This window comes from Anabas testudineus, chromosome 21 (assembly GCF_900324465.2).
Source record: "Anabas testudineus chromosome 21, fAnaTes1.2, whole genome shotgun sequence".
Taxonomy (NCBI): Eukaryota; Metazoa; Chordata; class Actinopteri; order Anabantiformes; family Anabantidae; genus Anabas; species Anabas testudineus.
This window is the reverse complement of record NC_046629.1, coordinates 18810700-18835559: the sequence shown is the minus strand read 5'-3', so window position 1 is coordinate 18835559 and position 24860 is coordinate 18810700. Positions and strand designations below refer to the sequence as shown.

Below are 24860 nucleotides of genomic sequence, written 5' to 3'. Positions count from 1 at the left end.
GTTGCCCTCAGATAGATTCACACTACAGAGAGGGTCACATTTAAAAAAAATACCAGCATAAAAATTAATTTCTGTGTAATCTGGGATAAATTATAATTACATTAAAGTTAAAAGTTAAGGGTGTTAATTTGGGTGGGTAAAAGGTCCCAAAGAGAATGAGGATTTGAAAGGAAAATCCGTAGCTCAAAGCAGACACCACGTAAACTGGAAAGATGTTATCCATTAATTTACATGAATCTTGCCTAGCCTGGAAAGTTTAATAATATATTAAAAAAACTCTCCAGAATGACAGAACCACATATTATTCATCATTAATAAAGGCTAATAAGAACAACCCTAGGCTTCTTTTTAGCACTGTAGCCAGGATGACAAAGAGTCATAGCTATGTCGAGCCTAGTATCAGCTGACTTCATGAATTTCTTAACAAATAAAATCATAACTATTAGAGAAAAAATAGATCAGATCCTATCAGAATGGCATGGATGGATTTGTATGTACAACAGCTCTAGATTCATTTGTCAGACCTCACTCGTATTTAGATTGCTTCTTCCTAGTAGATCATACAGAGTTGATTTCAATTATTAATTAATGTAAACCATCAACATGTCTCTTAGACCCCATCCCAATGAGACTGCTCAAAGACATTTTGCCGTTAATCAGCACATATTTTTACTAACAGGCCATGTACCAAAGGCTTTTAAAGTTGCTGTAGTCAAACCTCTACTCAAAAGTTTAATCTTGATTTAGGGGTTATAGCCAATTGTAGACTAATATCCAATCTGCCCTTTATCTCTAAAATACATAAAGGTAGTTTCAAAGCAATTATGTGACCACCTGCCCAAGAAAAACCTGTTTGAAGATTTCCAGTCAGGATTTAGAGTACATATTTATATATATATACACTTTTCTGTACATATTTATATATATATATATAAATATATACTTTTCTGTTCTCAGAGTGCAGGTCTTCTTGTGGTTCCTAGAGTTTCTAAATGTAAAATGGGAGGCAGAGCCTAGCTATAAAGCTCCTCTCCTGTGGAACCAACTCCCTGTTTAGGTATGGGAGGCAGACACCCTCTATACAACAAAGACTAAGCTTAAAATTCCCTTTTTATAAAGCTTATAGTTAGATGGATCAGGTGACTCTGAACCGTCTCTGTTCTTTTCTATAGGTATCTCAGGCCTCAGAGCTGTATATTTGCAGAATGCAGTTACTGGTCCTACCAAACTGTCCAGTGTTTTTGTTGCTTATAATCATTGTTCTTTTGTTCCCTTCTGTTCTGTTGAGGCAGATGACCGCTCACCCTGAGCCTCTTTCTGCTGGAGGTTTCTCCCATTAAAGGGAGTTTTTCCTTTTGTGGGTAGTTGGGTTGTTGGGTTTTCAAAATAATTCTATATACAGTTATACTTTGTAAGGTTGTAAACTTTACACTGTAAAGTGCCTTTACCTCAAAAGGTGAAAATTATGACAAAGACTGTTTCAGGTAATAATTGTGTGCAGAACAAAAACAGCAGCTGGTAAAGGTGGAGTTGGTTTAATCATATCATCATTTATTAGTTGATCTGATTTCTATAATAATCCGTCAAAAGTATCTAGTAACTAAATCTGTAAAATACATGTAATAGAATAAAAATAAATAAATAAATAAAAAAGACGCAAAAAAAGTACACAAGTAAGTGTGCTTATTAGTTTACAACCTCTGGTCTCAAGTGCTTTTTAGATTTGCAATTTGTTAGCTGTCTAAAAGACTTATGCAAATTATGTAAGTTTTTTTTTAAATCAGTGGACAGAATCAGCATTATGACTTATATATATACTGTATAAGACACCAGGACAAACACTTTCGCTTGCGACTTTACTGAAATATCACAACTGAACTTATTGTCAATAAGAACAGCTTCACTTATATGAAATTCAAACTTTGAAAATTGTGGATGAGCATCTTGTAGCATCACTGCAACATTAAAAAAAAAAAAAAAAAAAAAATCAGTGTGGACATCACCAGTAGGCCTTCTAATACATATAAATTATATGCATTATGTTTGCAGGGAAGCTGATTGTGTATTGCCATCTTTTGCTCATGTGTTCCATGTTCCAAAGCACAGGCCTCTATCTACACACGCCAAGAAACAAACAGTCTGTAAAAAGCCAGTGAGAAAATGTTTTATGGGCTTACCTAAATTTTGTGTGATCTGGCTAAAGGTGTTGTGCTGTATGTCATTTTATGTATTTAGATGTAAATATCTCAAAATGAAAGGTGAAATTTTTAACTTAACTTGTCTCCATCTTTTCATCTTCAACCCTGGTCTTCAGTGTGTGAGTCTGAGTCAGAATGAAACCAAACCAACAGAAGTACACTGACTGGTATCACATGTTCAAATAATGACTATTTAATTATCAACTCAGTCATCAAGATTGACGTGTACACCTTTGCTTTGTTCTGGTATATAAGACACCTTCTTGTAGTATCACGGCAGTATAAAAACGTCAGTGTGGGCAGCTCCAGCGGGCGTACCATGCTCCTTCAGTTCCTACAGTATAATAATACTGTGAGCAATATTAGGACTGTACAGCAAAAGAATAACATCACCTGGATTAGGTGTCTGTACCTGTCTGTGTACATGTTTATGACAAATAATCACTTCACTTCAGCTTGAAGGAATACTGTGGGAAAGGGGCAGAATATCTGCCACAGACCTTGAAATATTGAAGTCAAGCAGTGCTAGATAATTTCACTGTTTCACTGTCCCTGCTAAAGTCTGCAGATTGCCTTTTTAAGTGACTCTGTGCTTTCCAGCCTTTCTTCTACTTCTCTCTAACCATGACATTGGACTGCTTGCTGCAGGTATTGCCTGCTACCTCCAGAGGGCTCTCTTCCTTCACACTCTTTTCATCTGCAATGATACTGATCAGGTCGTAGTTCTCCTCAGGTAGAGTGGGCTTCTGCATGGCCAGGTAAATGGTTGAGTTGGGAGGCATAAGCAGGTACTGAGGGGGCAGGAAGTAGACAAACTGTTTCAGGTTTGTGTCACGTTAACTTCTTAAATACTTGACTAAAAAATCCAAATTATGGGATGGTAAGTTACTTTTGTGGATGAACAAGAAAATTATGTTTTGTTGTTTGCCACAGGATTTAAAGAGACATCAGTCATTACAAACAACTATGCAGACACATCAACATACACACCTCTTTAATGTGCTGAGGCAGGGCATCTTTTGGACAGAGAAAGTGGGATATACTTCTCCGATACACCACCGCAACTACCACCAGGGCCACTGCAACTGTCATGACAATAAATGTCACCACGGCTGCCACCCATGGAATTTCTTCTTCTACAATTAGAGAAGGAACATAAGTACACAATATTTTACAGTTTTAATTTACTGTTACCTGATTGCATGCCCTGGAACGGCACTACCAATTTTGTTTGGAATGGACAACCTGCTCTACCTTGTCATACCTCTATGTGGCCTCTGCCACCATCTGAATGCGTCTCAAATGTTATGTCCAGCTCCATCAATATGAATGAATGTATATAATATTCAAATAGTTGCTGTTTGGTGTTTTTTAATGTTGCAAATGAAACACATAACCCATCATATCACATGTTGAGTGCTGCTGATTTCCTGAGTAAACTTAACTGCAGAGCTTAAGAAACACAAATAAATGCCAAGTGACACCAGAAGATCATTTAACAAGGTGTCACAGACAGAATATCAGTGAGTTAGTGCAGTTTTTCCCTTATCTGAATCAAAAATCTAAGACAGACTGTGTCACAACTTGCAGAGGTTGTAAAGTTCTGAGGAAAATTAGTGGGCTACATAAGTAAAACAGATTTAACTCAACCTGATTTACACATGCACTAGAAACATGATGGTGACTGAAAAGCATAAAAAAGTGTATAAGACCATTTAAGAGAAACTGGTCCACATATGCTTTTTACTTATCTGATGCAATGTTTTCGTTGTTCCCAGATAAAAATTGAAGTCTTGTGGATATATGGAGGCTGAAAGCACAAATTAGCCTTCAGACTAAATATACAATACATGTGAACCACAGTATCAGCTCACCAGTGGTCGTGCCCTGACAGACAATTGTGCTGGGCTCACTGGGGTTGGGGCCTGAATCAATTGTGTTGATCTGGACCTGAACACAGTAGTTACTCCATTGGTCCAGCTTATCCAGAACCACTCGATTTTGATGCATCTTGCTGATGTGGTTGGCCTGCAGGAAACAAAAGGTAAGTAGTCAGGTTTGTTATGCATATCCCCACAGAGACAATGAGATAAGAAGAGAGAGGAATGTAACCTGTTCCTAATAGTTATGGAGCAATGCTCCACCACACCTGCTGGGCTGTTGGTGTCTGACAAAAGGTGAGCAGTTAACAAACCAACAGTAAAGACAAATTAGTTTTACAAATTACACACATATTTACAGTATTTTGCATAGATATAATTCTATCCTTATTTCAAAATAAATATGTATAATCTTGACTTCACTGATTATCCTGCTAACCCTATCCCTTACCCTTTTTAATTTAAAGACAATGTAAACTCTAGTTAATACATTGCAGATATCCACCCAGCTAGGTGTACTAAGCTGCAAACTTAGCAACCATTAATTGTGCAGTAATGGCCATTTTCCATCAGTTTGTTAACACTTCTTTTTAGCAAATATCATATCAATATAGCAGCTGTAGACAATATCTTAACGTTTTATCACTAACTTTTGGTATTTGGTGCTTCAGACACATGGCCCAGGACCAAAAAAGTATTTTTCATCCACTTTAAACATCTTTACAGGAGTGGACAACCTGCTCTATCTCCTGATACACAGCTGCCTCTGCTATATATGAATGTACATTATATTCAAATTGTAGGTGTTTTTCTTTTAATGTTGTGAATGAAACACATAACTCATCATATCACTGCTGATTTCCTGAGGAAAAGGTACTTAGCTACAGAGCTTAAGAATAAATATACACAAATATACAAATATACAACAAATATATGCCAAGTGACATCAGAAAATTATCTAACAGATAGTATAACAGTGTAACAGATAGAATGTTAGTGAGTTAGTGCAGTTTTTTCCTTATATGAATCAAACAATTATGACAGTGTGTCACAGCTTGCAGAGACTGCAGCGATTACATTCTTTACAGACCGTTACTGACTGCTGACGTACTGGCCATGTCATCAGACCCCCAAAACCTGATGGTTATTTCACTCACTTAAAAAAAGATCCCACCTTTTCCTTCTGGCCATCCTTCCAGTATGTGATGTTGTATGTAACGTGGGAGTACACATTTCTAAGTGATGAGATTACAAACTCTGGTTCTTTAATGATGACTTCGATAGTAGCCCCGTTGGTAAAGAGCGAGACACTGGGCGACCCGATGATGGCTGATGGAGAGGGAGATCAGGTAGTTTAGCAAAAACAGAAAAAGCTAATGGACTGAGATAAAAAAATAAAGAACACCTGCAGATGTTGTCAGTGCAGACAAAGTGATGTTTGTTCATGTCAGCACTGTATGACAACTGAAGGACAACTGAACCACAACATAACAATGCTAAAACACTCTGAGGTGAACAGCAAAGATTAGTTATATTTTACTGTGGATTTGTTACTGCAAGCACCATCTTACAAATTTTACAAAGTGGTTGTTTTTTTATTAACCCTTAACTACTCACTTTCCTTGTCCAAGGTAATTTGATTACTTTCCACCCAGGCAGAGCTCTCTGAGCCCAAATGCGCCTGTACTCTGCCGATGTATGTACCGTACTCAGCAATAGATGGACGCCCAGAAATGCGAAGGCTGCTGAGGTCACATTTAAGCGTGGTGATGTTTGCACACCCTACGCTGTAAAGTCCAACGGAGGATCTGTAGACAAAATAGCTTCATAATATTACACATTTACATTACACCTTTCTCAGTAGTGATTTCAGTGTTAATCACTATGATGTTTGCAATGATAACATAGAAACAGCAAGCAGTAACTTTAACAGATGGTTGCTGTCAAACAGACACCAAGTTTTAATTTTGTATTATTACAACTTACGTATACAACTTATACGCAAAACGCATATTATCGCATTCACTGTGGTTTGCCCTAAAACACCATTTGCATCATATTTGATATACAAGTTTCTGAGACCCTTAGTCCCTAAGTCATCTACCTGATATTTCGATATAACACTACTATATTACTTACCATAGCAAATTGTATCTTTAAGCAATCCAGAAGATGCATTTACAAATTAAGTAGAAGAAGTACTAAAGAAGAAACTGAAAGAAATACCAAGGCTAAGAGTGGGAAAAACAGGATTAAATAAAACATTCCATTTAATAGGAAAGCATTCATCTAGTGTGGGTTCTGCCAGATTGAGAAACCAGTGAATCATATATTACGTCAATGTCAAAAGTACATATATATACACACACACACACACATATACATACACACACACACACACATATATATATATATATATATATATATATATACACATATATATATATATATACACATATATATATATATATATATATATATATATATATATATATATATATATATATATATATACACATATATATATATATATATATATATATATATATATATATATATATATATATATATATATATATATATATATATATATATATATATATATGGCTTTTAAGATTCCTCTTTTAACTGCATTTTAGTCATTTCTATTTGAGGTCATTTACTATATTGGTTTATAATATTTTTTTCCTTTTTGGTCAGCTAATATTGCCACTTTTAACGGTAACATTGTTCTTTTAATTACTCATTTGCTACCATCTGATCTGAAAGAAGCTGCATGATTAAAATTTGCATAGCTGGTACGTAAAATAGAATATAAGAATAGAAACCCAAACTATTCACCTTCTCAGTTCTTCTTAAACTTCTATCAACAGAAGTGACATCATGAAATAACAGTGTTTGCTTACTAACATGACTCAGTCATATTATATTGGGTGTATCATTCCCAGAAGAGAAGGTTTTTGTTTATACTGACAATAGGGAAGCGTCATATTTGTTCCTGCTGACGAGACATTTTCAGGGCCGAGCTATGGCATTTTTTTCCAATGGTATCACTGTATCATAATCAATTTATTATACTCCAGATAAAATCTGGGTCTTCAACCTATACAGATTGTAAATCCTTAACAACAAACAAACTAAAGTTATTATGACAGTAAGTGCTGAGAGTACTGAGAGTGATGCAGACTCACTTGTACTCTGTTGTGTAAACCAGGCTGTTGTTCACCCCTTCAGGTGGATCCCATTGCAGCACCAGATTCATGTTGTAGGAGGTCAAGTTGACTTTTTTGGGTCTCCCAAGGAATCCTGATACCACTGCACATTGCATAGGCATGGCACAAAATTAGTGCTACTACTGGTAAACAGGAATGAAGAGGGCAGTAAATCTGTAAACGTATAGTAATACTAGCGTGCTGCTGTCTTTCTTAAGAGCATTGTCCAGGTGTCAAAGTTCACCCTCTTCACTTGTGGAATACTTCACTTACTGATCCTCACTGTATCTCTAACCGCTGGGTTGTGTGAATTAAAAAAGTTGAACTGATTATTTTAAGATTGCACCTTTGACTAATTGATCATGTGCCACGTTACGTTTGGCAATGTTGATTTCTCTCTTAAGGTAAACCCCTACTAACGACATACCATTAAGTAAATCTAAATGCTGCCACTTACATTCTAGTCTAAATCCTTGGCTAGGATCGTCGTTATAAATGTAGCTTAGTTCCTCCTCCTCAGTGTACCTTTAGTTTAGCCACACACAAACAAGACACAAAGCAAAGTTATGTTGACGTTAACGTTACCTCTGGAGCTGCATAGTATCGTAAACGTCAGGATAAAGGCACAAACAGTTGCTGACATGTTATCCGAAAGGCTCTTCTGTCAGTTTATGATGTATTCCAGCTGAGTAGTGTGACTGAGTGTGAACCCGTCTCTTTTTATGAACTCAATTTCCGGGTAGCATTCAGAAACAAGAGGCGGGAAATTCCACGGAAACGATACTCGTCTGCGCAGAAACCTCAGTGACGGCTCTCTCTCTCTCTTCCTTTTTTTTTCTTTGTTGTATTTGACTGAAAAAAAAGAAAAAAGGGTAAAACATAAAATAGAAAAAATAATAAAGTTTAATGTGTCGAGGACATAGAAATAAACTCTTCATACATACCTCAATACATGAAACGAGGGTCTAGTTTACTTTTTTTTTGCACCTGCGCAGTCGGTGCACTGGCGGGCAGATCGCGTGGGCTTTTTGGCTACTTGTGAATGTCCACACCGTGGTTTTAACTAGTGAACTTTTAATTTTTCACTGTGACACTGTGATAAGCGATAGCGTGATAAAAGGCTCGTTCGAGATAAACTGCGCCTCCTCTATAAAACCGATAAGAGCCGGCGGCGTCAACGGAGACAAGGCGCAGCAGTGAATACAGACCGTTTCTGAGTTTTATAGCAGCAATCAAGCTGCTGTTTGTGCTGGAAGCAACTCACATCCTGTATGGTCGGATACGGAATAAATAAAATTCAATTTTTTACTCAGTTTTCAGTAACGTGATGTTGTTAAAAGGCTTCACAGGAGATGTGTGTTTCTGGTTTAATCTCCGAATAACTTAAATATTTCATATGAAATGAGTAAAATTGTAATGAGACGCTGTCAGTCAATAGCTGATCAGTCAATAGAAACCCAAAATATTCATTTCGAATATTGATCTGTTAATATTTTCCCTGTCAGGGCTGAAGCATCTGTGAAGATGTTATTTTAGTAATCAGAAAGAAATTTGTCGCTTAATCGTCTAGTTTGAGACTAGCTTCTCCGATAAGTCACATTTATTCTGTAATAAAGTCGATCTTCAGAGTGAAAACGCATGAACTCAAAGTATTTCGAAATAAATAAAAGAGGAAACGTTTCTATAAAATGTCCTGTTGTTGATCCAGCACCAAAACCAACCAGATCTCATAACATGTGAGAGCCGTGAGAGGCGTTTCCCATCTGACTTGAGGTTTCACAGTCGGTGGAGAGCAACAGCAGCGCCTGGCTCCAAAATCTGCGGCCGCCTTGGTACAAGGTTATCGTTGCTTACGTGTGCATGACGTCAGAGCAAGTCGGGATCAAGTCGGAGAGAAAACTAACCGCGCCGATCACCGGTGATCGATTCTGCACAGAGCTTGCTCATCTCAAACGAGAACAAAGTCTTTCTTTGGCATGGCTGGTTTTGTGGCAGGTGGATGGCTAAGAAAAGAGACCCCCTGCGAAAAATAGCAAGTGTTGCCCTTATAGTCAGTGGCTTAATCAGTATCAGCAAAAGCAGCATTATGTTCCCACAGCATACTAATTCAGACGCTCTGAGTGTATTACTGACAAAAAAATACCAGAGTATCAAAAGTAATGGCGACAGTGTTTAATACATGCACCATTTAAATGTTGTAACTGACCAAAGAGCAGATTAACTACTGTATTTAGCATTATTTCAAATCGATATGGGTGCATCAAATCTTAATAGCTCTGAAATAAAGGAATTACTTAAAGCTCATCACTCCTTTTATTGCATTTATGTTGGGCTAGTATAACTACAAATAGAAAATACTAAAGTAAAGAACACCTTAAAACAAGTGGTAGAAGAAGTACTCAGAACATTTACCTAAGTACCATTATGACAAGTAGCAAGTAGCTCCAGAAATACTTGATTGTTTATGCCCTGACAGTGAATATGACATTATTGTATATTACTGATGTGTTAATATCTTTAATGTGGCACTTGGAAAAGATGGAGCTTATTTTAACATGTCATACACTGTTTCAGTGATCATTATTTTGAATTTAATAAATAGTATTTGAATAACTTTACATGCTTTGTGCAGCTTGTGAATTTCACACTATGGGTCATTAAAGATTTCTGATTATGCTGTATTTTGTATTATGACCATTTCATAACTCTACTCAAGTGCAGAAGTAATCATTTTTCATTTAAGACATGTTGACATGTGATATCTGTGTAAACAAAAACAGCTGCATTACTGTCACAGCTCAGTCAGACGCTTGAATAGAACAGGTTTTGTGACTGTGGTTAGTAACATTGGTAATTTCAAATTCTGCCATGACATTTTCAAAGAAGACACTGATTTTGCCTTACTGACTTACCTAATACTGTAAAACTTAAACAGGAATCAGTTTTCTCACCCTCACCTGAACTTATTTAGTATGTATGTATTAAGACACTTCCAACTACAGAGGGTAAGATTGTTTGACAAGATTTAGAGAATGAATTACATTACATCAATTACACAAAAGCTTTACAAATCCAAAGTAGACGTAATAAAAAATCTCCATCTATCTGTATTTATTGATTTTACTTTTTAATTGGGATAAAATTGTCAAAGAACTGTAATAATTTTTAATAGTCACTGAAAAGCAAATAAATGACTAAAGTCTAGTTTACAACTGAGAATACACAATGAATCAAGAAAAACAGTAGAACGGTTTTAGTCTAAAACACAAGTTTTCTCCTGCACAACCTGCTTCACTCACCAAAGTAGTTGTGGCTGTGTTACCTTTATTAGGGTGGAAATGTATTATGTACATATGTACATATCTTGCATGCACCATCTAAGTTCCACACTTCATAATATGATCAAAAGGGTCAGAGAATCTAGAGAAATCTCTGTGTGCTAGGGACAATCTTTGGGTCCTCAGACAGCACTTTATTAAACACAGGGGGCTCAGTGTCTGTAAACACAGTCCAATGTGCCCCACCTTAATGACCCTGAGAATATGATGGTATGTAAAACAGTGTACTCATAAGACATATACTATGTTTTCATTTGAATAAAAAATATTCAGCAACAATTTGACAGAAGGCCACTAAAATTAATTAAATTCATAAAAAACAAATATTAACATGTGAATATAACAAAAATTGAGCATACAAGAACATGTCACACTAAACTATAAACTTAAACATCAAGTTTTTACAGTTTTTAAAACCAGTCTGAGCAATCCAGTCTACCTAAACTCCCTCTCCAACACTTGATTGACTTTTTATGTCAGAGCCAGTGCACAGTCGCCCGCTCCCTGCTCAGAGCTGCTCTTCAGTGCTTGAACTGGGCTGTGGGCCATCAGGAGACAGTTGGCAGAGCCATGTAGCTGTGATGCTGAGAAGTGACCTGAGAATTCGAGCTGTGCACGCCTGTGCTGGCGGCCTTGGATGAAGGTGTTTAACTGTAAATGAGGAAAAATGAGATGGTCGAACTTACATTCTCCTCATAATAAACCACTCAAGTCTCACTATCTTTAAATAACACTGTATAAGAAGCAGATGTTTCACATTTATTTGCAGGCTCACAGCATGGCTCCAGTTAAAACATCAACCATCTGTTGGCCAGCATGTCCATGGTCACTGAGGAAAAACTCCCACTGACTTTTTATGATCTTTGATCTCTGGTGACTTTAGATCAATATTTTGGTTATTCTTAATTAGCTTAGTTACCTCAGAGTCACAAAACACAACAATCAACTGGACTAGGACAATTCACTCTATGGAGACATTCACTCTATGTGCACATACAGTAATTAAACTTTAGGCAAAGATGAAGAATTGGATTCTCAGCAAACAGAATTGGATTAGTTACCAGACTTCTGGGTAGGTGTTCTGTTATAAGCTCTGAGCTCAGTTGACTGCCATAAACCACTAATCCAATGAACAGGAACCCCAGCATGCAGAACACACCCAGCAGGATGAAGACCACATACACTGTGAAACAGAAAGACAAAAACATACTTCGGGATATGTCTGTGTGGAATATACACTTACTCACAAAAATTAAATCCCACTACTTCTAAGACTAATGTCTTGTTCAAAAAGGAATGTGTTTTGCTACAGTGCAACCTAATGTCTTCTAAATGGACTTCCTCTCTGCATTGTTTTAACATGAGGCAAATGTCAGTGTGAATACAGCCTTATTTAGCCTTTATTTATTATAATTGTGATCACGTTTCAGTGTAATATCTTCAATTCTCTGTGAATAGCCTTTTAGTAAGATGATGTACCTGATGAAAGATACAGGTTACCTGGCTCAGCATTTTTACAGTCAATTAACAGTGACATACGTGCATTGGAGCTCTTGGATGAAGGAGGACTGGTGAAGGCACAGTAAGGTTTACTGGGAATATAGTTGGAGTTAAAGAGTCCTCTCGCAGAGACAGTCACACAGTACTCGACACCTGGCTGCAGGTATGTGATCTCATTCTTGTCGTTGTAAGGCAGATTCAAGGTGAACTGAAACACAGTAATACGTTTCCTCAAAGTATTATTTTACATATTATGTTTTCAAATGAAAATAATAGACATTCTCTATAAATTATGTAGTGAATAAAATCGCAGTTATTTAAAGTAAAATGAAACGTATGTTCACTCACACACACTTGTGTGTGAAACAGAAAGACAAAAACATACTTCGGGATATGTCTGTGTGGAATATACACTTACTCACACAAATTAAATCCCACTACTTCTAAGACTAATGTCTTGTTCAAAAAGGAATGTGTTTTGCTGCAGTGCAACTTAATGTCTTCCAAATGGACCTCCTCTCTGAATTGTTTTAACATGGGGCAAATGTCAGTGTGAATACAGCCTTATTTAGCCTTTAGTTTTCATTGATAATTAGCAAGTGGCTAATTGTGATCACGTCTCAGTGTAATTTGTTCAATTCTCTGTGAATAGCCTTTTAGTAAGATGATGTACCTGATGAAAGATACAGGTTACCTGGCTCAGCATTTTTACAGTCAGTTAACAGTGACGTACGTGCATTTCCTCTCTACACACTTGTGTGTGAGTGAACCAGTATCAACTCAAACAAATATATAAAAAGATATTAAATAATATATTATAAATTTATATTAAAGTGGACTGCATGGAGAGGAAGTGAGACAGAAAGAAAAACATAATGAATGAAGTTCTTTGTTTCTTACTCAATAAATTTAAATCAACAAATTTTGATTGTTTTGAGGATGACTGTACAATAACAAGAAATAATGTGATGGCTGTTGTCAGTAATGACTTCTTTCTTTAGTCAGAGAAGTCTTTGACTAAAACAGCTCCACTGTTTGACCAGCAGGCTGTGGAGAGGAGCATCCTCCTCTCCACAACCTGCTGCAATGGTTCCAGTGAAAGCCCCAGCACAGAGTCAGCATTCCTGATCAGTTTGTTTAGTTTGTTGGTGTCACTGGCTCTGATGCTGCTGCCCCAGCAGACAGCAAAATTTGGCTGAGTCAGAATTGTCAATAAAGTTAAGAGAAGAGATCACTGACTTTCACAAACAAAGAAAATAAAGATATTGCTGGGTCTGTTCCTAGAGACACAGATGGAAACGCACTTTGATAATTCAAAGGAACTGTGGCTACACTACCCGGTAATGGCAGAAAAAGGCAGCTAAGAAAGGCTGTGACAAGATTCAGGAGGCAATTTGAGAAAAAACTGCAAGATGCTTGCAGACACTGAGGTTTCAGCTTGCACAGTAAGAGGCAAACAAAATAGTGAAGTTTTCCATGCCAGGACTCCAAGACCTACACCGAGTATGTCATTATTATATTATTTAACTCTAAAACTTTTATTATATATATATATAAAAAAAAAAATCTCTTCTTTCAGCCCTTGGTATTTCTCTATCTTCTTGTGCTCCTTCTTCCTGATGTTGCTATCACTTGAAATTGCTACATCTATCACTACAGCCTTGTTCTCCTGTTTGTCCATCAATACTATGTCTGGTTGGTTGGCCATTACCAGTTTGTCAGTCTTTATCTGGAATTGCCTCTGTGCTGTCTTCCCTTGCTCCTCTGGAGCCTGCTGCCTGAGGTATTCACTAAACACGCCATCAGTTGGGGCCATCTTCCTAATGTATTCCTGGAGCTTAGTTGTTTCATCCTGGATAGTGGCTTTGACGCTCACTAATCCCCAGCCTCCTTCCTTCCGCTTAGCATACAATCTCAGAGTGCTGGATTTGGGGTGAAGCCCTCTGTGCATTGTAAGGAGCTTCCTTGTCTTGATGTCAGTGGCTTCCATCTCCTCTTTTGGGCAGCTTATTATGCCAGCAGGATACCTGATGACTAGGAGGGCGTAGGTGTAAGGTACTTATTGGTTGCTGTTTCCTTGCTGCCTCTTCGTGGTTACCAAAATCAACTTCTGAGGCAGACAAATACCAACTAATATAGTAACTCAACAACACTAAGTACCAAAAAAGTGAATGCACAAAAATGAATAAACTATAAAACAACAAACTATCACAAAACAAAGACAAAGTGCAAACAATAAACGAACAAAAACAAACTTCCTAATTAGAAATACAAAGCAATAAACAAAACCACTACCGATGGCAGGAAAACGCTAACGTACATACAAACCAAACAATACAAAGTAACAACAAAAAACTATGCACTAATGCAGACAAAAAACTAACCAACATACAAGCTAGACGTACAAAGTAACAACAAGTCACTGTAATGGCAGGCAAAAATACAAACTTACAAACGGGGAAACAAAGTTCAACAAACAGAGGTATAGTCCGGGGTAAAACAAACGGTGAAGTCCAGAGTAATCCAATATGATTGTGTGGTGAAGTCCAACCAACGACAGAACAAAAAAATGGCGAAGTTCAATGTGTAATCCTACTGACGGATAGACGAACAAACAAGAGCAGAGTATGGTGCAAACAAAATTCAACAAACCAGCAAAAACAAAGGACTGAGGGAAGCTTACAAAAGGAACATAAACTAACAGGTGAAACATTAAAGTCCAGGAGAGTGGAGGAAGAGGAAGTCTGTATGCAGGAATTGGATGGAGAACGAGGTGAAACAAACTAAAACAAAACCAACGAAAAGGGGACAAAGGGAGGAATTGTAACACTAAGCCACTTGTATTGGGAGCCTACGAAAACTGAGACAATGTCAGCGTGGTCAGTGTGCACATATAGACTAAGCATTAAATAAATGATTTAACATTTACTCAGATACATTTCAGGGCTTTAGAACATCCTGATGGGAATGGGATTTGACAAAAATTCAACTTATTTTACTGCATAAAAATATACAAAAACTTCAAATGACTGAATGAATGAATTTTATGTTTTTAGGTACCTCAGATCCTTTTTTCTATGTATAAATCTTGGCTGTAGCCCTGACCATTCTATTTAATTTTCATATACTGGTGCTGGTCATATAATTAGAATGTGATTCTTCATGGTGCGGTTATCCCTATTGATTGTACACTCAGCAGTCTTCCCCATGATTGTGTAGCCTACAGAACTAGACTGAGAGACAATATAAAGGCCTTTGCAGGTGTTTTGAGTTAATTAGCTGATTAGAGTGTGGAAAAATCCTTTCTTTGTATTGATCTGATTAATATTCAAATTTTCTTAGTCACTGAATTTGGGTTTTTCATTAGTTGTCAGTTCTAATCATCAAAATAAGAAAAAATAATTCCTTGAAATATATGAGTCTGTGTGTAATGCATGAATATAATATACAAGTTTCACTTTTTGAACAGAATTAGTGAAATAAATAAACTTTTTGATGATTAATTAATTATATGACCAGCACCTGTATATCTTATATCAGCTCCTAGTGCATATGCATGTAAGTAGCAAGCTACTGTTTTAAGTGGCCACTGTAATAGATATTTCTTTCTGAATTGTAATGTAGTAGAAGTCCTATACAAAGTACAATAAAACTGGAATACTTCAGTAAAGTCCAAGTAATTGTAGATTTCCATGAAGTATGGTGTTGTATCTATATATATATATAATATAATTATATGCCCAGAGAGTTTCCACACCCCATATTAATCGCTGCTTACGTTCCTCCATCCGCTAACGCTACTGCTGCGTGTGACGTCATTCAGACGGTCACCTCCAACCTGCAGACCAGACACCCCGACGCCTTCTTTATGATCTCTGGAGACTTTAATCATGCCACCCTCAATAAGACACTTCCTACCTTTACCCAGTTTGTGAGCTGTCCCACCAGGGGGGAGAGGACATTGGACCTGATGTATGCTAATGTTAAAGATGCGTACAGCTCCACTGCCCTCCCACCTCTGGGAAAGTAGGATCACAACCTGGTACATCTCCTCCCACAATACACACCTTTGGTTCAGAGGCAGCCTGCCACCATTAAAACTGTAAAGAGGTGGACAGAGGGGGCACACCTTGCCCTGCAGGGATGCTTTGAAGAGACCGATTGGAGGACTCTCTGTGAACCTCACGGTGAGCACATCGATGGACTGACGGACTGCATCTCTGACTACATTAATTTCTGTGTGGACACCCACGTACCCACAAAAACCATTTGCTGCTTCCCAAACAATAAGCCATGGGTCACTCAGGACATCAAAGCCATCCTGAGTGACAAAAAGAAGGCATTCCGATCAGGAGACAGGGAGGCAGCAAAGAGGGTCCAGAGACTGCTGTCTGTCAGGGAGGGGAAGGAGACTTACAGGAGGAAACTGGAACAGAGTCTTCAACAGAACAACACCAGGGAGGTTTGGAGGGGCATGAGGACCATCACTGGCTACAAGCCCAGCAGCCAGGAGAATATGGGGACTGTGGACCGAGCCAATGAATTGAATAATTTTTTCAATCGATTCCAGGCTGAGCCACAGAGCCCACTTCAGTTCACTAACGGCTCCTCAGTCCCTCCCCGACACGACTCAGCCACCACCCTAACAATCTCAGCTGAGCAGGTGAGAAGAGAGCTGAACAGGCTTAACCCCACAAAGGCTGCAGGTCCTGATGAAGTCAGCCCAATGGTGCTAAAAGCCTGTTCTCCTCAGCTATGTGTTGTTCTCCAGCACATCTTCAATCTCAGCCTGCAACTGGAGAGAGTTCCTCTAGGGTGGAAAAAGTCATGCCTTGTTCCAGTGAATAAGACGCCACGTCCCAGAGTCCTCAATGACTTCAGACCAGTGGCTCTGACATCACACATCATGAAGGCTTTTGAGAGGCTTATCATGGAGTCCCTCCGACCTCTGGTCCAACCCTCACTTGATCCCCTCCAGTTTGCTTATCAACCCCATATTGGAGTGGATGACGCCATCATACACCTTCTCCATCGCACCTACACCCACCTGGACAAGCCTGGGGACTTAGTGAGGATCATGTTTTTTGATTTCTACAACACCATCCGGCCTGCACTGCTGGGAGAGAAATTAAAAAACATGCAGGTCAACACTCCCCTGATTTCCTGGATCATGGACTACCTCACTAACCGCCCACACTATGTCCGCCTGCAGAACTGTGTGTCTGACACATTGATCTGTAGCGCAGGTGCTTCACAGGGGACAGTTCTGTCTCCATTCCTCTTCACCCTGTACACCTCAGACTTCAGGTACAACTCAGAGTCCTGTCATCTTCAGAAGTTCTCTGATGACTCTGCAGTTGTAGGATGTATTAGGGGTGGCGATGTCACAGAGTACCGTGGAGTGGTGGACAGTTTTGTTGACTGGTGTGTACTCAACCATCTGCATCTCAACATCAACAAAACAAAGGAGCTGGTGATGGACTTCAGGAAATCTGGGAGTCCTGTCTTCTCTCTCTCTATACAGGGGGAGGAGGTGGAGGTTGTGTCGTACTACAAATACCTGGGAGCGTACTTGGACAACAAACTGGACTGGACCAAAAACTCATCAGCATTGTACAGAAAGGCTCAGAGCCCGATGTACTTCCTGAGGAGACTCAGGTCCTTCAACGTCTGCAGCTCCATGCTGCGGATGTTTTATGAGTCTGTGGTGGCCATTAGGAGGGCTGGCTCTGTTCTGGGGGTGGAGCTGGACTCTCTACATGTTGTGGCTGAAAGGAGGATGCTGTCCAAACTCCTCTCAATCTTTGACAATCCCTCCCACCCACTGCACAGTGTGTTGGCTGGTCAGAGGAGCACATTTAGCCAAAGACTTATTAACATTAAATGCTCCACAGAGCGCCACAGGAGACCTGTGGCAATCAATCTGTACAATTCCTCCCCCCTCTGTAAGGGGTGGGGGAAGTGAAACTGTCATATACTTGCTGTGAATATATTGACCCAATTTCATTTATCTATTTACATATTCTGTATATATATTGAGTTTTTCGGTATTGATGTTATTGTGTATTGATGTTATTGAGTATTTATGTTGGTGTTGGATCCTTCCTGGTTGTGGTTCCTTTTCTTTCTGTCTGTTTTGAGAACAATGGTAATGAGGCAAAACAATTTCCCTCTGGGATTAATAAAGTTTTTTGAATCTTGAATCTTGAATATAAAGAAACATATTAGCAAAGATTTTTTTTTATTTTTGAAAAGTGTTTTTGTGTTTGCATGTTAGATATCTGTTTGTCCTGTCACATGCTCATCACAAATTTATGGAAAGTATATTGAAACACTCTATTCTTGCTCTGTTTAGCTGTCACTGCTCTGTTTATAGTAATTCCAAAGACGGAGTTACTCCTACTATAGAAAAGGTAATGTGAGTGACATTTTATGTCAAAGTAATGTATTTTCCCAAGAAAGAACTGGTGCACACCAGGTGTTCAGAACAGGAAATGCAAGAAGACAGAGGCTGTGTGCAGGAACAGGAAGTATCAACTGATCATTTGTGTGAAGAAATTAAGTGATACATTTGTGTACATTGTTTACTAATTAATTAATATTAAAGTACAAAAGTAGCAGAAAAGCCTTGAATGTTTGTGAAATGTGAGACGGGAAGATTAAATACACACACTAGGAGATTAATTCCCTTTTGTTCTTCTCACTAAGCCAAGCATTTCCTCTAACACAGGCAAAAATGAGCCGGTAAGAGGAAGACGTGGGTAAAACCACACAGAGTCATCAACATCAGCCATGTGAGGGAACCCAGCGCTGCTCTCAGCTATAGATAAACCTACACACGTTTTTCTCTATATCCTGACTGACCTTTCTCGACTCTTTCAAAGAAATGAGAAAGAGCTGCCTTGTGGGTTTGCAGGTTTTATTTCTCAGTTTTCCATGCTGCCTTAATATGGAGTGTTCCACATTTAAACATGCACTCTGACACGTTCTGAAACATGCAGATGTGCAGAAATGTTCTGTTATCAGGTCAACTGTTCTGCAGATGATAAATAGCAAAAATCAAATCAAGACATATTCTTTTTCATATTCTATCTTAATCTCTGTAATTAGCAGCATGTATCGGTTATCCTCTATCTGTATTAGACTTCACAAAATACAAATGAATTTCTTTCTATTTAGACCATATTTGGGACCCTGCCTAGAAACTACATTAGAAGAAGTAGTTTAGTAACCTAAATCAGCCTGGGGTAAGGTTACAGCTTGTTCAGTATTTGGTTAGATTGGATAAAGCTGCTTCAAGCAGACAAACTGTTACCAAGAGAAACATCCCTTTTCCCAGCAGATATTTTAGTAGGACTATAATTCATGGCTGAGAGATATGGCAGGCTAGACACTGGTACTTGTGTTACCATCATGATATATCATACTCAAAAAGGCAGTAGTGTTGTTGCCACAGCTCCACCAACCTCTCCTCTGCATCACAACTCCAACAATCTGCATGTTCCTCTTTTCACTTTACTTTGTCAATGATATGCAGAGCATCACTCAGTGCTCCTTTCATTCTACACAAAACACAGTCATCTTGAGAAAATCAACTAGCTAAACAAATAAAAGAAAAAAAGTGGTGATTTTCATTTACTGCACATATAGACATTAGACTCAACATAACAACATTCCATAAAATCTGAGTTTTTAGCTTGTGCAGTGTTGACAAAGATGTCACATTTCTTACATAATAATTTACTGAAAAGTCTTCTGAGTCATTAACACCAAATAAATACAGAAACAGAAACTGCTCTTGTTTCTCATTTGAAAACAGAACATCTGTTATTCAGTCTCCCCTCCCAGCTGTTTATACTGGATAATGAAGGTATCCTCTTAAACGAAGATGTCTACCACAGCACCACACGATCTATTACTGTAGACAGTAAAGTCAAAAGTCATCACTGCTATCTGGAGCTGCACGACAACAAGCTCCGAAAACAGGCTGACAGATTTTTCGTCATTTGTGGCTACTTCAATTATGCAAAAGTTTGTTCCATTGTATTTATCACTACCTGTCTAATATTTAGACTTACCACAGTTCTCTCTGCAGCCATAAAAGGCGATGTACAACCTTTGTGCACATATAAGTGTGTTTCCAGCATTGTGTGATGTGTAAAATCAGCTGAGATTCCAATTAAAGCTGCATTATTTTTTTTAGCCTATTGGAAGCTGAAAACAGACCTTTTAATATATTGTTACATTATAAAGCTGATATTAACACAGACACTACTCATTTGGAGTTGTGTTTGTGTCCACCTGATGAATACCAAAACAAAGAGCTGAAATATGCTAAAATGCTCTCAGGGGAACAGCAGCAGAGTTTGGGTAAATTTATAGATAGATGAATTTTTTGTGGGTTTATAACTAATGAATAATAATGAAGAATGATTTAATTGTTAAAATCTGTATTAAAATAATTTCTTACAACTTCTGTAACAGTTCACTGCTGCTGGAAACCATTCTGAGGAATGTGTGTTTTTAAACCGGAATTTCTGTAGAGATAGATCTGTAGGGACAAGCTAATGACCTCACCTGTGGTACAAAAATTACCCTTTTTCCTTTTCCTCTCCACATAACAGATCTGGTAGTAATCAGAGCACTGTATACAAATTATGCATGTTGAAGCCTGACACATACCTGTGCCCCATCCCTGGTCCTTTGCACATGAAAGATGACTCTTTTGTAGAGTTCCTTCAGCTGCAGGTTCTGCAGAAGCTTTCTAGCTGGAACTGCAAGCTGCACAATCAAACAGTTCCCACAGCCTGACAGAGTCACATCAGGAGGTTCCAACACAGCTATAGGGAGAAAAGTATTTATTTTTAGCAAACTGGGATTCACGGCTGGACAAGTAACAGTTTTTTTGAAACAAAGATGGCTGCCACTGATTCAACAATTCCACTTGCAATCCATTTCTGTGACAAATGTTCATGATTAGCTGCATAGCAGCTCTGCCATCAGTGTGTGAATGTGTGTGTGTGCTTGTGTGGGCGAATGGGTGAATGAAATGCAGGGTAAAGCGCTTTGAGTACCAGTTAGGTAGAAAAGTGCTATATTAGTGCAGACCATTTACCACTCATCAGTTTTAATGTGTGTGTAATATGTTGGTGGTGCCTCACTGTCTGAAAGGGGCTGGAACACCCCTGATAGAGTCCAGTTGGATGTCTGGTTAGATGTGAAGGCCTTAATGCGAGCTTGGTAATGGTCGTATGGATCCTTGAACACCATGGTTAGGTTGCACGTCTGTTCAGCCAACAGCTCCAAACAACCTGACACTTGTCTCCATGAGTTCTTCCTCCAAAGCAAAAGAATTCAGAGAAAGACTGTTGATTCGCCGAGAACAGCGGTAGTATTGGTGTGTCATCACACATAACATAACAACTTATAACATAACACATAACTTTGACCACAGCAGGAGTGAGGGAAAAAACATAACTACCAACACATAATTTAACATATTCCCACAAAGAGCATCCACTGCGTCATAACAAACCAGCTTACTGTGCTTGATGTGTCATTTTGAAACAAGAAATCACTTGTTATGACATTGCTTCAAGTACACATTTACTGAAAAAGGAAAGTGCTTAGTCAGAAGGTTCAGAGTTGCTAGAGAAACAAAAATGAAACATACAAAACGTATGACCTGGTGTGCAGAGTGACATAGAAGCTAAATAAATCCAACACAGGTGGATTTATTTAAACCTCACTGAAATGATGGAACAAGTGCTCACATCTTCTCCTAAACTGAAAATGGCAGTACCACAGTGTAGAAATACTGCATTAAAAGTAAACGCAAGGCATAGAATCAAAATATAATGAAAGTATCACAATTACTCAAAATACAAAAAATACTTATTATGGAGAATAGCCCCTTTTAGAATAATCTTTATTATATTTTCTAGACTGATACATTTATGTCTTTATTTCTAGGAAGCTTATGAATTTCCCATTAAGTCAGTCAATCAGTAAAGTTAAATATATATTAAACAAATGGAGTAAAAGTGTCAGAAAATATGCTCATGTAAAGTAAAAATACCTCACAATTGTACTCAAGTACACTACTTAAGTAAATGTATGTTACTTTAAACTAGTGGATTACTGTACACAAAGACATGAACACTTAGCAGTGCCCCACTGGTTGAATAGGACTGTCATCAGTCCCAGTGCTGCAGCAGGGAACAGCACATCTGGATCATCATGGAGTGAAATATCAGACTTGGAAACCTAAGAAGCTGTTTCTGTTTTTAGTCACACTAGCTGTGCTGCTAAGTGGATGGCACTGTGACTCTGTCAGTAGCGTCATTCATGTGCTTTACACTAAAGCGGTTCAGCAGTTGACAAGGCTTACTGAAATTTCGTGCATTGCCACCATGCGGTCTCCCGACAGCTATTGAATTGACTGTTCTGACATTGGCTCCATATAGTCCCTCTTATGATCAATTCTTACTTCTTTTGTCAAGGATTTGGTAATCCCTTTCACAGAGAAATACCTACAAAACCAACAACATTCCCACCGCCCTCAACTGTTGTGGGTGCACATTAACAAATATTCAAATAGTCTTATTACATATCACTTGGTAAAGAATCACAACAAAATGGCACAACTTATTTAAAATGTATGTGAACATGTAACACATAACATGTTAATTTCTCTCTCATTAACCCGACATGCTGGAGGTAATTTTGTGATGCATACAGCTTAGGATGGTAAAATGTAATGCTGGCCATGATGGACAGGTGTCAGTACACAGTGCATAACAGCTTGTTATGTATGAGACTGCGTCGCTTCAGACTGGTTAGAGTGCCCAAGCTGACCCCTGTCCACCATTGTTGCTAATCACATAGACACATTGCTTTTTGTTGGCTACCTTTGCATGATCCATGAAATTTGCTCACAGTCTCTCTAGTGTGGAGAGGAGCTCAGAACTGTGCTTGTCAACAGATAGAAAGTACAAGAGGAGAGTCTTACATGATGGTTCTAAGTCTAACAACCTTTCTCCTTAGTTCTCCTCTTTTATTAGTGGAATCTGTGGACTGAGTACCTGAGATGAACAACTTCAACAGTGAAGTGGGTATCAGAGGGGGTTCCAGGGCCTGGCAGGAAGCTGAGTATGTGCTGCATGTTGAAGGAAGAGATGGAGACACTTAAAGGTGCAGGGAGAGAAACACATGACACTGCAAGAGAGGGGGGTAGGGGTGATAAAAAATACAGAGAGAGAAGGGACAGACAGGTTATTAGAATATTTCAATCACATTGTTCTGTCTTTTTTCCTTTAGAACTCTGCATCACTCCAAAACAAGTGTAACTTCCCATACCTTAATGGCACAACCTGTGCTCTGCTATAAATTTTAAGGAAGTGCTATGACTTCACTGCTACTGCCATCATTCACATACACAAATTATACGTCCTAGTCTAAAGGCACAAAATCAAAGGCAGCAGATGATTTAAACACAGTACTTTGACAAACTGATAGGTTCTCTTGTACATCAACAGCTAGTGCTAGCATTCATTATGTGATATATTTACCATTTAAACTCCCCACTTCCTCCCCATCTTTAATCCTGGGAGAATTACCAAGGTGTAAATGTAGGAGAAGAAGAAGCATCCACAACTCCATCATCCCTCCATGGACTGTGTTATTGCTCGCAGTGACACGTCTTACACACACAAGTTAACAAGGCTGCTGTTTTTTGGGTTAATGCACACTACATATGGGAGGAAGGTGTGTGTGTGGGGGTTGGGACACTGTGTGTTATGTGCACAGCTGAGTTTCTATTTCCCCAGAAGTCCCTCCCTGTGTATTCTGCATTATCACCATTGAGCTGCCATAGTCACTGGACATTGAATAGTTCCAGTTCACACTAGAGTCAGCAAATATTTCCTTAAGATTGTTTCTGATCTGTGTGAGTTTAATTTGCTGTTGTTCTGTTCATATAGTTTGTGTTAAGGTTACTGTTTCATACACAGCATATTGGCTGCTTTTACTGCAATCACACAAAAGACAACATGCTCTATGTAAAATTTTCCTTTTTATTATTTTATTGAGAAATGTTGATATGATTAAAAAAAATAAAATAAAATACAAAAATACAAAAATGTCACATTTATAATTTGGAATTTATTGTTTTAATAAAGCTGGCTGTATACTGAATCCTTTGATCATGTGTTAACCAACCAATGCACTGTGTGAAGTGTTGTTAATATGAATGAATACTGACAGGCTATATACGATAAAGAAAATAAGTGCATATATGTATTAGCATGCAACAATATTCACTAATCCACATGTCCAACATAATAAGGAATGTGCAGTTGATGGTTTAGATGTGCAATATACAGTAATATATATGAGAGAGAGCATGCCAGTGTGCGAGTGTGAGCGAGAGAGAGAGTGGGAGGGAGGGAGGGAGAGCGAGGGGGGGAGAGAGAGAGGGAGAGCAAGAGAGAGAAAGAGAGAAAAAGAGCGAGAGAGAGATGACTTAAAATGCTAATTCGTTAAGATAAACTTATTAACAAACATTAATGGTGTTTGTGGAGATGACATGCTCATGGAATACCTTCGTATCACGCAACAGCTAAATGCAACATTGTTCCTTGTTATCATAGATTCTGCTCCCAGAAACACCTGAGACACACACCTGAAAACAAAGTAAAATATCTCGGTGAATGTGAAAAAAGATTAACTTGA

General features: G+C 38.3%; 2 protein-coding genes across 3 annotated transcripts; both read right to left on the bottom strand.

Moving 5' to 3' along the window:
• Positions 1 to 1530: 1530 nt before the first annotated feature.
• On the bottom strand, positions 1531 to 8520 carry crfb4 (cytokine receptor family member b4). The gene is made up of 8 exons (XM_026375575.1): positions 8235 to 8520; positions 7876 to 8142; positions 7270 to 7393; positions 5696 to 5886; positions 5253 to 5407; positions 4073 to 4226; positions 3189 to 3334; positions 1531 to 2989 (listed from the first exon to the last, which is right to left on the bottom strand). Exons 2-8 carry the CDS (start codon positions 7931 to 7933, stop codon positions 2807 to 2809), a joined length of 1011 nt encoding a protein of 336 aa, XP_026231360.1. The 5' UTR covers positions 7934 to 8142; positions 8235 to 8520; the 3' UTR covers positions 1531 to 2806.
• A 1076-nt stretch (positions 8521 to 9596) lies between these two features.
• Positions 9597 to 23884, bottom strand: LOC113173864 (interferon alpha/beta receptor 2-like). 2 transcript variants are annotated; one of them, XM_026377467.1, is made up of 7 exons: positions 23699 to 23884; positions 23213 to 23345; positions 21290 to 21465; positions 20811 to 20968; positions 12168 to 12336; positions 11690 to 11811; positions 9597 to 11279 (listed from the first exon to the last, which is right to left on the bottom strand). In XM_026377467.1, exons 1-7 carry the CDS (start codon positions 23790 to 23792, stop codon positions 11100 to 11102), a joined length of 1032 nt encoding a protein of 343 aa, XP_026233252.1. In that variant the 5' UTR covers positions 23793 to 23884; the 3' UTR covers positions 9597 to 11099. The 2 variants fall into 2 exon arrangements, with proteins under 2 accessions (XP_026233252.1, XP_026233253.1); XM_026377468.1 differs by having other exon boundaries at positions 23747 to 23884.
• Between the last annotated feature and the right edge of the window lie 976 nt (positions 23885 to 24860).

Bases quoted from the DNA above. Each gene is read 5' to 3' on its own strand.
- crfb4 (XM_026375575.1), bottom strand. From the start codon at position 7,933: ATGTCAGCAACTGTTTGTGCCTTTATCCTGACGTTTACGATACTATGC. The intron at 7,394-7,875 runs GTAACGTTAACG...TGCAATGTGCAG, and splicing joins GATACTATGCAGCTCCAGAG to TGGTATCAGGATTCCTTGGG. The intron at 4,227-5,252 runs GTGGGATCTTTT...TGTTTCCTGCAG, and splicing joins AGGATGGCCAGAAGGAAAAG to GCCAACCACATCAGCAAGAT.
- LOC113173864 (XM_026377467.1), bottom strand. From the start codon at position 23,792: ATGATGGAGTTGTGGATGCTTCTTCTTCTCCTACATTTACACCTTGGT. The intron at 11,812-12,167 runs GTATGTCACTGT...TCTGTTTCACAG, and splicing joins ATCCAAGAGCTCCAATGCAC to TGTATGTGGTCTTCATCCTG. The intron at 11,280-11,689 runs GTAACTAATCCA...CCTCATTTACAG, and splicing joins AACACCTACCCAGAAGTCTG to TTAAACACCTTCATCCAAGG.